Here is a 12,679-nt window from a genome sequence, read left to right as displayed (position 1 = left end):
TCCCCAGTCCCTCCGTACGAGCTGTGGCGCGGCACAGCCGCCACACAACCCCCATCCCCACAGCAGCGCCCGCCTCACGGCGCACTGCTGCCGGGTTAAAGCAGCAGCCCGGAAAGCCAGCCGCTTTCCGCTTCCTCTCCACCCGGGAGGAAGAGGCGTGCGAGGCCGTCGCCATGCAGGTTTCCAGCCTCAACGACGTGAAGATCTACAGCCTCAGCGCCGGCAGGACCCTCCCGGAGGTGAGCGAGGGGCCGCCCCCCAAGGGCCGCCCCGCGGCGGGCAGGGCTGCGCTCGCCGCCCGCTGTGAGGGGGCCGAGGCCCGCCGTAGCCCCTCGAGTTGTTGGCCCCCGTGCTGCGAAAATAGTTGGGGTGGTGTTTTGGGAGCGGCTCACAAACCTGGCCTGACCCCCTTGTGTTGAAAGGGGAGGATTTTTAGCTGAAAAACGGTTGTAAATGTTTCTTATATTAAAGTACAGTTTGAACACGTGTGTCTCTATCTTTAGGTGTGCTATTCTACAGATTCTTAAACACTAATTTTTAAATGTCTTTAAGAATGATTGAACTTGCCACTAGAATTTTTAATATAATTAAGGAAAAAAGCCTAATGTTCCAGACAGATCCTAAACTTCCTACATTTTCCGATGTGATAGGCCTTAACAGTTCTCTGGGTCCATTACGTGTAATAAACTTAACAGTGATTGATGTGTTTCTGTACAGTGGCTCTCAGACAGGAAGAAAAGAGCGTTACAGAAGAAAGATGTGGGTGAGTTTCTCCATCACTTGGTCCTCAGTACTACTAGGTGGCACATACATACATGACACACAAGTCCAGAAGCAGGCCGTTAACAAATACAGGACAGTTACGCATAACTCATTTTAGTAAGTGCAAATATAAAGCTATAGGTAACGTTAGAAGGCCATACTTCAGCTTCCTACGTAGTGCTGTGTGAATAGTACATTACCACTATTGTTTTAAATTTCTGGCATTAAATATTGAGAGATTGTAGATCAAACTGAAACGTGATGGATGCATTCATGTGTAGTTCATGATAATGTCTGACTATAGACTCCTTTTTGCATTTTAAACTCAACTTAGAGTGCAGGAACGTCATCGTTTTAGGCTAAACTTGTTATATGGAATATTGTTATATTATATTATTATCTGGAATATTGTGTCCAGTTCTGGGCCCTTCAGTTCAAGGAGAGGGAACTGCTTAAGAGAGTCCAGCAGAGAGCCACAAGGATGATTAAGGGAGTGGAGCATCTCCCTTACGAGGAAAGACTGAGGGAGCTGTGTCTCTAGCTTGGAGAAGAGGAGACTGAGACGTGACATTATTAATGTTTATAAATATGTAAAGAGTGAGCATCAGGAGGATGGAGCCAGGCTCTTCTCAGTGACATCTAATGATAAGGCGAGGGGTAATGGGTGCAAGCTGGAACATATGAGGTTCCGCTTAAATATGAGATGAAACTTTTTTATGGTGAGGGTGACAGAACACTGGAACAGGCTGCCCAGGGGGGTTGTGGAGTCTCCTTCTATGGAGACATTCAAAACTCACCTGGACGTGTTCTTGTGTGACCTGATCTAGGTGTTCCTGCTCCGGCAGGGGGCTTGGACTAGATGACCTTTCAAGGTCCCTTCCAATCCCTAACGTTCTGTGATGTGAAGTAAAATACGGCTATTAACATGCCATAAGAAGCATGGTATAAAACAACTAAAAAAAAGGCATAAGTTTAACATGATGATGGAATATATTATACAACACTTTTGTTGTGTAAAACGTGTGATACATATTCACTAATACTTTATATAATTTGTAACCTAATTACCACCTCAGAGTAGACATCTCAGGATGTCTATTAGACACCATATTAATAGACACCATGTTTTGCACGGTGATAGTCTGCTTCTCAGTGTTAGCAAACTTTATTATTATTCTTACAGCGTGTGGTAAAGGTAAATATTTAACTATCATTTAAAAGATCATGAAAGAAATTCCGTGTGTTCAATGAACTCCGCATGCTTCTATAAGAAATCATTGTAGTTTTTTGGACTGGTACAATACTACTAGCTTTAAAAATAATTCTATTTTTTGCTATTTCTTTTCTTTGTAGATATCCGTAGAAGAATTGAACTTATTCAAGACTTTGAAATGCCCACAGTTAGCACAAAGATTAAGGTATCAAGAGATGGACAGTATATTATGGCAGTTGGTGAGTTAACTAAGGGTCCCTCTGTAGCAGAGGCCAAAAGTACTAGAAATTTTTTATTGCAGAATGATTTTAATATTTCAGGTAAAATTGATAGAGTTCACTGTTTAAATAGAGCATTGAGTGGAGTTTTGGAAGCCTACTCTTAAGATGTGATAGAATGAATGTTTTGATAGTGATGTTGTGAAAGGCTTATTTTTAAAATGCAGATACTCTTCTATTTGTAACACAGCTGAACACTTAAGTTCTTAATTATTTTTATTGTGTGTTAATAAGGTTGCTTTAATAACTTCTGAATGTCGTTGTTTGAGTATTTTTTTAAAGGATGGAAGATTATGCTATATTTTATAACTGAGAAAGTAGGATACTAACATGAATACTTTAGTTGGATTTAATAGCACAGAGAGACTTGGTCTTTCAGACTTACTGGAAGATATTACTAAGTACTGTGTGATGCATTCAGCACAAGAAAGTACATAGAAGGTACTTTCAGACACCAAAGCCAAAAAAAAAAACAACAAAGAACAAAACAGGCTTTTTGGTAATACAACCTTAGGGACTGTTTTTCCAGTTTCTGAGGCCTTGTTAAGATGAGAATATTTACAGTTGAGATGCATTAAAGACTGTATGCATAAGTTTTTGGTTTTTTTTTGAATATGCTTTAGTGTTATCTTTTTGTTCAAGTGTTTTACTAAAGATCAATTTGTTCTTTCAGGAACTTATAAGCCAAGGATCCGCTGTTATGATACCTATCAGTTATCCCAGAAATTTGAAAGATGTTTAGATGCTGAAGGTTAGTATAAGCTATGGCTGCTAGTGCATGATGTATTTCATATATAATTCAAGTTGGACTTAAATAGAAATTTCTTTCCCTGTGCTGAGGGGACAGATTATATTTTGGAGAAACACAAGAGTTTAGAGTAAAATCTCACCTAGTCTTTATCTCTGTATTTTTCCTTCTTTTTCTATAAAGTTCTTTCCTCTGTTGGAGCTGTATGAAGAGAGTAAGATCTACCCTGAGCCAGTAAGTGTGGGGCTCAGAGAGTGAATGTGGCTGAAGGCTGCTCTGTTTGGGGAGTGCTGTGTGCTTATGATGGTTAGTTAAGTGTCCAGTTCTCTCTTTTTTTTTTTTTTTCTTGCCTCTGTGAAGCAGTAAGGTAGCAGAATGCACTGTGGTTGCACCACTGTTACTGAAATGAATTCTCATGTTTTTCTGCTGGAGCCCAAGCTAGGTCAGTTAGAATAAAGAGAATTCTCTTGGGTTATTTTTTGGTTGGCTGGTTGTTGGTTGGTTGTTTTCTTTCTTTTTTCTTTTTGGAAGCAAGGCCTAAATGGTAGCATGGGGAAGGCTCTAACTTCACCTTGTTTGGGAGTATTTTGGAGGGAGAACAACCGTGGTGGTGAAAGCGAGAAGTTATCTAGACGATGAGAAGGGAGAATCTGCTGAAACTTGGACTAGGGGAGGAGGTCAGAGCTGCCTCAGCTTTGCAGCTTGAATTTTTATGGTGTATAGTATTGGCGGTGGATTTTGTTTGTTATTGTTAGATCAATGGCGGAAGACTTGAATCACTACTGAGAAGTGGAATTGGTCTGACTAATATGTGATGTAAAAAAATAAAAATGAAAACTACTGAATTAGGTCAGGGAAAGAGGAGTAGAGCATGGTAGCGTTTCCGTACGCGGTGCCTGAGTACTACAAGGAGTCTTGTACAGTAAAGAGAAGGTGCTACAGAGTAGTATGAGGGGAGACTGTAGGAGAAGCTGGGGAGAGGAAGGTGTGGCAAGAGAGACCCACTTGGAAAGAGAAGTCACTGTAATAGTAAATGCTTGCAGTTAATTAGAACTTGAAGTTAATTTTTCCAAACTGGCTTCTACACTGTCAAGTATGTTTAGCTTGAATTGTAGCATGGAGTCACTTCAGGTAATCCTAAATGAGTTACCTCATTTAAATGGAAACAGTTTAGATGAAGCAGCTACTCCCTAATGTTCCTGACCCACCTTATTTAAAACTAGGCAAAGTTCAATATGTTGCGGTCTTCGGCGTAGATAATAGCTTTTAAATTTTGGACCCTTTAAGCTTTTTCTGTGGAAGCTGACTCCTTAGAAAGGTCGTGCCTGCAGATCTGCATGTAGTACATCTGACCCCATATTATTTTTTATCATTTTTGACAGTTTACCAAAGATCCATGGACCACATGCTCACTCAAAACCATTTCATTAAACGTTCCCTGAGCCAATAAATACATGGTTGAGTGTTGTGTTGAGGAACATGTCAAATGTACAAGAATGACAAAAAAGATTACAAGATGCTTCATATGTTTCTAAAGTTTTCTAAAACTACTTACTATTTTGCAAATAAAGTTATATAATTAAAGATTTTATCACAATGTCTGTATTATGCATTGACACCTGTGGGGAATACTTATATGACTAAAGGTTAGAATAAGTGTAAATATTTTCAGGATATATGCCAATGTTTGCAAATAAATTTGCTTACTTAGTTAACTTGAAATTCTCTTGCTCTCTCCTCTAGTGGTTACATTTGAGATTTTATCAGATGATTACTCAAAGGTATGTTTAATGTTTTCAATGTATAAATGAGAAAATTGTGTAATATGTATATTAAAATATATTTTCATATATAGTAAAGGCAGTCAATCAAGAACTTTTGGAACAGATTTAAAAAAAACACAAATCAAACAGGATAAACATTTTTTGTACCTTTAAAATGTTTTTTTGTTTTCTTTACCTCTTTGTATTATAATTTGCCTTACCACTTTTAAAGTCTTTTGTCTGCAGTAGAGAAAAGCTTCAAATAATTATCTATCCTATAACCAAACTAATGTGAAAAACATAATTAGTTATTCTTGCCGGGGTAACATTTAGTTATAATTGCTTGTGACAGTAGCCCACATACATCTTTTTTTGAGAGGTGGGATAGGTACCACTGGGTTAGATTGATTTGCTGTAGAAATGATAATTATAAGCATACGAATGAGGCAAAAACTGGAGGAAAGTAATGTCTTGTTTTATGAACTCCTGTACCTGGAAGAAACAGATGAGTTCTTAGAACTGTTAGCCTTTTTCAGGTTCATAGTTATCAATTCAAATTTTGTTCAGGACCCAAAAAATGTAAAACATTGTACCAGATTGCCTCGTCCTATAAACTTTGCTCTGTTGATTCATCAAGGTGTTATGTGTCAAATGAAATACAAAATTTAAGCACATAATTCTGCTCTTTTCATTAGGACAAGACATTTTTAATTTGTAATTGTATTTCTTTTTTCTTAGAAGAGACCTTAGCATTACTGGTACAGGCTTGTCATAATAAAAATTTTCATTTAATCAGAGGCATTATCATCTAACCTTTTAACTCTAGTCTTTTCAAAGTTTTCCCCTGTGAGTTTTCCAAGAATGTGTGTGAACTCAAATGGATGAAGAAGGTGACTGATACAATAGAGTAGCCTCCTGCCTGTCTGTGAGAGAAAGTTTCTGGTTGTAAAGACCAAACAGTTATTTGAGAGGCTGAGGAATGTATTCTCATTGTGTTCAGCAGTCTTTTTGACTGATTGCTAACAGTAAGGCTTCTGTGTTTTTTGAAACTGAAATTGGTATTGTATTTCAGACTGAAGCCCTTTCTTGACAACCTTAGCTTCAATTTCATTTTCCCAAAACTTACTAAATAGCTAGAAAGAAAATTAATTTCAGGTAGCTGTCTTAATTTTTTAAGCATGGTAAAAAGAGGGGATGGTATTTCATTAAAAATATAAAAATATTCATTGGAAGGGGACATCTAGGGTTCATTTAATGCTCGAAGCAGTACTTTTGCCAGTAATCTCAAAAACTGCAAGCATTGAGGTTCCACAAATTCACTGAATAAATTGTTGTAATGAGCACTGTGTGGAGAAATGAAAACACATCCTCCCCAGTCTGCTCCCACTAACCTCCTGAGGTATCATTTTGAGGGTTGTTGGCATTTTCACAGTGAGAGCACACTTGGTTCTCATTCATGTTGATATCCATAAGGCCAGTTACATTTCAGTGCTTTCCTAAAATTAAGACTTGGACTAAGTCATAGGAGAGAGTGATATCTTTATTAATGGAGCTTTGGCTGTGGATGGTGAGAATGAAGAAGTACTAGTCAATTCTGTTATTTTAATAGAAATTATTTTAAGTGGGTTATGGTTAACCTGTGTGAGCTTGGAAAAATCCCTGGAGGCTGTGTTATGAGACAAGTTGAGGAGCTGCAGTCATCTGCTTTTGTATGTTTCAGTTCTTTCTGTTTCATTTTCAGATTGTCTTCCTGCAGTGTGACAGATTTGTGGAGTTTCATTCACAACATGGCCATTACTACAGGACAAGAATACCAAAATTTGGTAGAGATTTCTCTTATCATTATCCATCATGTGACCTGTATTTTGTAGGAGCAAGGTATTGATTACATAGATTGTTTTGTTTCACTTCTGTTAGGAATGTTTTCCAAGAACAGCATGAATATTAAAATAGCAGAAAAGTTAAAAATGTTATTGAAAAAAATAGCTGTTCTTTCCAAATAGACACTGTGTATGAAGAGTAAAAAAAAAAAAAGTGGAAGTCTTAAGATTAGTTCAGTTTTTCTTTGTTTTAAGACTTTCAGTCTTTGAATGATGTGTTTGCAAATTTTATTGACAAAATTACAATCAGTGTACTGTTTTAAAAGTGTTTGACATCTAAGTAAGGAAAATGAGATAGTAATAAAACAACCAAGATAGAAAAAGCGTTAGAATAGGAGTAAAATCACATATAATTAACAGAATTTGTGAGAAGACAGTAAAAATAAAATGAGATCTTCAAAGTCTGAAGCAAATTGTGAGAAAAGCTTTTAGTAATCCAAGCTGTAGTGTAAACTGTAGGAAATTTAAGGATGTTAAAAAAGGGATTAATGTATCTTTTCTGTGGCAAAAGAGTAACTGATAGGATACTGCACTGTAGTAATTATCATTGGTGAACATACACATTATCCTCTTTTCAGTATTTGTAAGAGAAAGGAGTAAATTTGATCTATTTTTTTTTTTGTAGTTCTGAAGTATACAGGCTAAATCTGGAACAAGGAAGGTTTCTCAACCCCCTGCAAACTGATGCTTCGTAAGTGTCTGTAATGCACAATGTCCGTCTGTCTTCCTTCCACCAGGTGGAACCAAACTCCTAATATGCTCTCCATCTCTAGTATGTCTGAATATTCCCAAATACGTTGCAGAGTTGAAAAGGAACATATGCTGAGCCTGAGCCTGATTTTATTTTGTGTTCTGTAATTCTTTGTTCAAGTTTTTACGTTTTCAAACATTCACAGAAGAAAACTCAATTAAAATTGCTTAATATAGACATGTAATAGGTATTATATAACTTGATCTTAAGAGCATTTCATTAAAACTTCGCCATTACTGCTCAATTTAGTTGTCATATAGAGGTCTGCCCACAGGTTGTGTACTTTCCTAGACATGTCTTTGTCCTTCTGCTCTTGGGGTAGCCCAAAGAGATGCATTTTTTTTTTTTTTTTAATATCACCAACATGTGTCTGATTCTTTTGAAAACCATACCGTAGCAGGAGCTGGGCCACTTTTGTGTGGGGAGAGGCAGATGAGAAGAACTGACTTGAGCGGATAAAGTGGCTAGTTAGTGAGCAACAGCTGATATTCAGTGGGTAGGAGAGCTTATGGGAAGAAGCAATATTTGGGCAGGCTCTACTATATAAACTGAGTAGCAGCAAAAAGAAAAAGGAGGGTGGGGGAGAGTCCTGGACCGGGAGAGCTAAGTCATAATGCATGAAATCTGAATCAGGGAGAAGAAACTTGAAGATGTGAAAAGGGTGTGAGGCAGGGGAACTGGATGAGTTATAGTATTATACGTGGAGGTCTTGGAATAGAAGGAGTTGGAATTTTTTGGGATGAGTATAATCAGAAATATTTGTATTTTGAAAGAATTGTTGGAGAAATAGAGGGCTCCATGTTGAGCTGTTGAGGGAAAAGAGGACGGGCTGTTTATCAGAATAAGTTGGAGATGTATGCTTCTAACTTATGTCGTCGGGAAGACCTTTTGATGTAACTGAGTCATTTAAGACTACAGTGAGCAGAGCAATATATCAAGGCTTGGTGGTGGATGGTGGCCATGGGCAGAGGATTGTAGAATCATTCAGGTTGGAAAGAACCTGAGTCCTACTCAAGACATGGTCAACATTGAATTCAAATGAGTTTGCCCACAAGGTCTTGAAAGCTCTGAGTATAGAAATTCCAGAGCTGCTTTTGGCAGCTCATTCCAATAGTTAATTACCCTCAAGGCATAAAAAATATTATCTTTACATCCAGTTGGAACCTCACCCATCTCAAATTATCAGCACTGTCTCTGATTTTCTCTGATAGCTCAGAATTCTTGATAAACTCCTCTTAAGTATGAGAATCTGTTATTAGGTTGCCATCCGCACATGCACTCCCTCCTCCCCCCGCCACTTTTGCTTCTCGAGGCTAAACAATATGTGATTACAGAAATCTTTCTAGTTACATTATTCTGAGGTCATTAAACTTACTCATTTTTCTGTTTTAGAGAGAATAATGTCTGTGACATAAATCCTGTACACTTCTTGTTTGCTACAGGGACAGCTGAGGTAAATGTTTGCATTCCTTTTATTAAAAGGGCAGCAGTGTTTGTATCTCTTTAATATTGGTTTGCATGAGGATAAGAAGAAATCACAACAGGAACCTACGTAATTAATTTGATCTCATTTGCTGTGTTAAGTATAGATCTGTTAAACAAGATGACTTTTTAGAGTGTAGTGAAGATATAATTTCAGAACTGTCTTCGTTGCTGAGATGCGTCAGATTTTGCAGATGAGAGAAAATAGCTTTGTCTTAAGAATGTAGCTATCTGTAGAAATTAGCTAGCCTCTGTACCCAGTTAATATTGGAAAACTTAGCATTAATCATTTTCATTCAGATTACATTTGTTTAAATACATAATATGTATTTAAACATATATACATATATATGTATGATAAAATGTATGGAGCTTATATGCACTTATTAGTACAACTCATGTCAAACTAGGGAATTTTTTTTTTGATTAATTATTCATAGATGGAATAATTCATAATTGTATTTAAGCACAATATCAGGTATTTGTTTCATAAGCTTAAAATATGTTTTCTGAACTGTTCAGGGTAAAGTGGAATGCTGGGATCCTAGAACTAGAAATCGAGTTGGGCTGCTGGATTGTGCTTTAAGCAGTGTGACAGCAGATACAGAGTGAGTAAAGGCTGCCTTTTCAAAGTGCATTCTTCTGTTTTTGTTTTTTTTTTTTTGTTTTGTTCTTTAAGTTTTGCTTTTAGAAACCATTCCCATTTTGCATCAAAATCTCTCATTGCTAGTGTGAATAGAGGGTTTTCTTAGTCACAAAGAAACTGAGCCATTACTGCTCAGATAAATAACTAATTTTCTATGGAAGTTGTGATTGGAAACAATTTCGCTTGTTGAAGTAGTATTTCTGAGTGGTATCTGTAAATTAATTTACAGTAACTACTTTAGCTATTTTTAACATTTAAAAAATATTTGCATCAGTTATGGAAAGAATGCCTAACTGTAAGCATTGTGCTTTGCAGGATAGATTGTTTACCATCTATTTCAGCGCTGAAATTTAATGGAGCTTTGAATATGGCTGTTGGAACGTCTACTGGGCAGGTAGATTTAACTTCTTCTGCAACAGTTCTTATGAGATCCTTTTTATGCAGTTGTCAGTCCAGGTCTCTTGTACATTGAGTGCACTTAATGTAAGATAGATATACAATAAGTATTTTTAAGACCATAAACTACATGTATAGTGCAACGATAGACATTGACAAAATTAATTTGCAGTTTAACAAATGATCTTGTTCTTCAGAATTACTGTAGGGTTGGCTTAAAATCATTGCAACCTCCAACCTAGGTAACTTCAAATTCTGCAGTTTTCTTAAGACTTAACAGTCAATTATGTGAGGAAGTTACAGCTTTTTTAGATTCTGCCAGTGCCATCTCAATGCAAAATATATGCTGTATCTTGATGGTGGCTGAAGAAGCAAAATTAATTGTCTTTCAACTACTGTTTTTTATGTCTTATCTTTCTATAAAAGATCATTTTGATTAATTTCTGCGTCGTTGCCATCCCATTTGTCAAGTGGAGTATGAGGGTTTTTCTGCCATTTTTTCTGCCATGTCCTTTCATGGGTTTAGAAAACTGTAGCTTGTTGAAGACAGATGCATAAGCAAGAGTTGTAGGTGTCATAATGTTAGTATGTATGTCAGGCTAACTTTATTGGAAATTATCATTTTGTTTAGATTATATAAATATATATATTTTTTCCCCAAAATTATTAATATTCATACTTGGCATATGAAAGATTTGAGGTCTTTCTCAAGTTGCAAAGGAAATTTTTGAGATAAAAACACGGGTTTCTGGAAGATGGCCTGTACTCTCCACTTCTCTAAAAGAATAATTGCATTCTGTGGTGTTTTGCTGAGTGAAAGCGATACTCACAGAATCTAGAAGGGCATCTGAAAATTTAAATCTTGTGAGTGAGAATAATGCAATAATTGAAGAGTGAAAAATTAGTAATAATTAAGAAATACTAAGAGTCTTGAAAATAGTTCATTTTTTTCAATTTTAATTGCAATAGAAATTAGAAGGACTTTAGAAAGATGGCAATTTCTTGAATTCAAATTTAACTTTTCTAGACTGAAACATTTTGGAGTTAATATATTGTAAGAATAAGCAGGGCTCACTTAGTAAGTCATTTTCAGAACTTGAAACGATTTATTTTATGGAAATCCTGTCCATGTATTTAAACAAGCAAGCAAACCAATCTGAGTTAAAACATTAGTGAAGGCCTAGTGTGTGTGATTTCCTCTTGATCTTATAATATTGTAAGTTTAATCTGTCTCTTATTCTTCAAGGTTTTATTATATGACCTCCGGTCTAGTAACCCATTAATAGTCAAAGATCACCAATATGGCCTGCCTATAAAGTCAATTCAGTTTCAGCATCAGTTGGATTTAATTATCTCTGCAGATTCTCGAATCATAAAAATGTGGAACAAAGATACAGTAAGTATTTCTCTGCTGCTGCATTCAGATCTTTTCACTTTTTTTTTTTTTCCTTCAACTTGAATAATGAAGCTGAAATTCAGGGTGGGAAGTTGGGTTTTTAATGTGTCCTAATTTACATGTTTTGCCTTGTCTGGCTAAACAGGCCGGTATCTGGGAAGGTATTTTACAGCCTGTCAGGTATAAAGATAGAGACTTCAGGTTTTTTTAGCTGTTTGTATATGTCTGCTTAAGATGCTTCTTTCAGTAGAGGGATTTAAACACAAAGTATCTCAGCCATTGCTCTAGTTTGTATGTTTCTCAGTGTGCTTAGAAACATCTGATTCTGATTTTTCATCAGAGAAAAATTGATCATTTCAGTTCTCTGCTCCAAAAAGGGCAGCTTCAATGGTAGATCAGTTTATGAAGTGTTAAAACCAGGTCCCGCTTGTTTTCACAGAAATTTATTTAAATTTTGGATTTATTAAATTTTGGATTTATTTAAATTTGGATTTTGGATATTTAAAATTTGGATCTATAATATCTGCTTCAAATAACAATGTGTATTATGCTATATTAATGGATCAATAGATCCAGTTTCAATAGACAATATTTTTATCCCTGTCTTTTGCACCTATAAGTGAAGTTGCGATCTAATTAAGACTTTCCTTTCTTACCTTATGCTATTCGTGTCTCCGATCAATGCAGCTTGCACAAGGTATCTTACCCTATAGATTCACAGTAATACTACTGTCATTTGGTTTGGTCTAAGGGGCTATCATTAGTCATTCTAGTCCTTAAAACTTGCTCCATTCTGTATCTATGCTTTTCTAGCTGTGTAATGTAACAGTAACATATCAGGAGCAGTAACAGTAGTTTAGAGGCACTTATTCTCTAACTATTTCAGGCAGTCATTTCTCTATTGTTGTATTTCTTCATGAACTTTCAACAGCCTCTTTTTCTGTGATTGCAAGCAGTTGTGTTTTTTTTTTTACTTTTTATTGTTTTAAAGGGCAAATAAATTATTGGTTATTATTTAAAACATCTGCAGTGGCCTCTCTTCATTTTTCCTAGGTATAGATATTTTCCTCACTGAGAATGAAACACTAAGGTTTGTCAGGTGGCCTCTGCAGTGGGAAAAGGGAGGGTTTCTTACCGCTGGAAGGCAAAGATAGCTTTGGACTCCTTCCTAGAGTATGTTCCAGCTGGCTCCACCTCTCCCAGATGTTGGTTCTTGACTATCTCTGGCTGGGAACCAACTGCAGAGGCAGACTGCGGGGTGGAGAGCATATGGCTTTGATACCAGAATAGCCCCATGCTGAGACGTGCCTTGGGGTGGGGAGTATGAGGCTTTTGTCTGCTAAGACTGGCGTGGGGGAGGACTC

At 36.6% G+C, this 12,679-nt stretch overlaps 1 protein-coding gene across 1 annotated transcript in view; it reads left to right on the top strand.

Moving 5' to 3' along the window:
* The first annotated feature begins 61 nt into the window (after positions 1 to 61).
* NOL10 (nucleolar protein 10) overlaps positions 62 to 12,679 on the top strand; it is a 49,077-nt gene continuing 36,459 nt past the window's right edge. Inside the window, exons 1-11 of the mRNA XM_013172620.3 lie at positions 62 to 239; positions 718 to 763; positions 2,116 to 2,214; positions 2,927 to 3,004; positions 4,745 to 4,782; positions 6,506 to 6,642; positions 7,270 to 7,335; positions 8,788 to 8,848; positions 9,400 to 9,485; positions 9,839 to 9,917; positions 11,166 to 11,315. Coding sequence (XP_013028074.2) covers positions 174 to 239; positions 718 to 763; positions 2,116 to 2,214; positions 2,927 to 3,004; positions 4,745 to 4,782; positions 6,506 to 6,642; positions 7,270 to 7,335; positions 8,788 to 8,848; positions 9,400 to 9,485; positions 9,839 to 9,917; positions 11,166 to 11,315 — 906 coding nt within the window. The 5' untranslated portion in view covers positions 62 to 173. The remainder of the gene's footprint in view (positions 240 to 717; positions 764 to 2,115; positions 2,215 to 2,926; positions 3,005 to 4,744; positions 4,783 to 6,505; positions 6,643 to 7,269; positions 7,336 to 8,787; positions 8,849 to 9,399; positions 9,486 to 9,838; positions 9,918 to 11,165; positions 11,316 to 12,679) is intronic.

Source organism: Anser cygnoides, chromosome 3 (assembly GCF_040182565.1).
Source record: "Anser cygnoides isolate HZ-2024a breed goose chromosome 3, Taihu_goose_T2T_genome, whole genome shotgun sequence".
Taxonomy (NCBI): Eukaryota; Metazoa; Chordata; class Aves; order Anseriformes; family Anatidae; genus Anser; species Anser cygnoides.
Note: the sequence above shows the minus strand (reverse complement) of the source record. Positions and strands in the feature narration are given on the sequence as shown.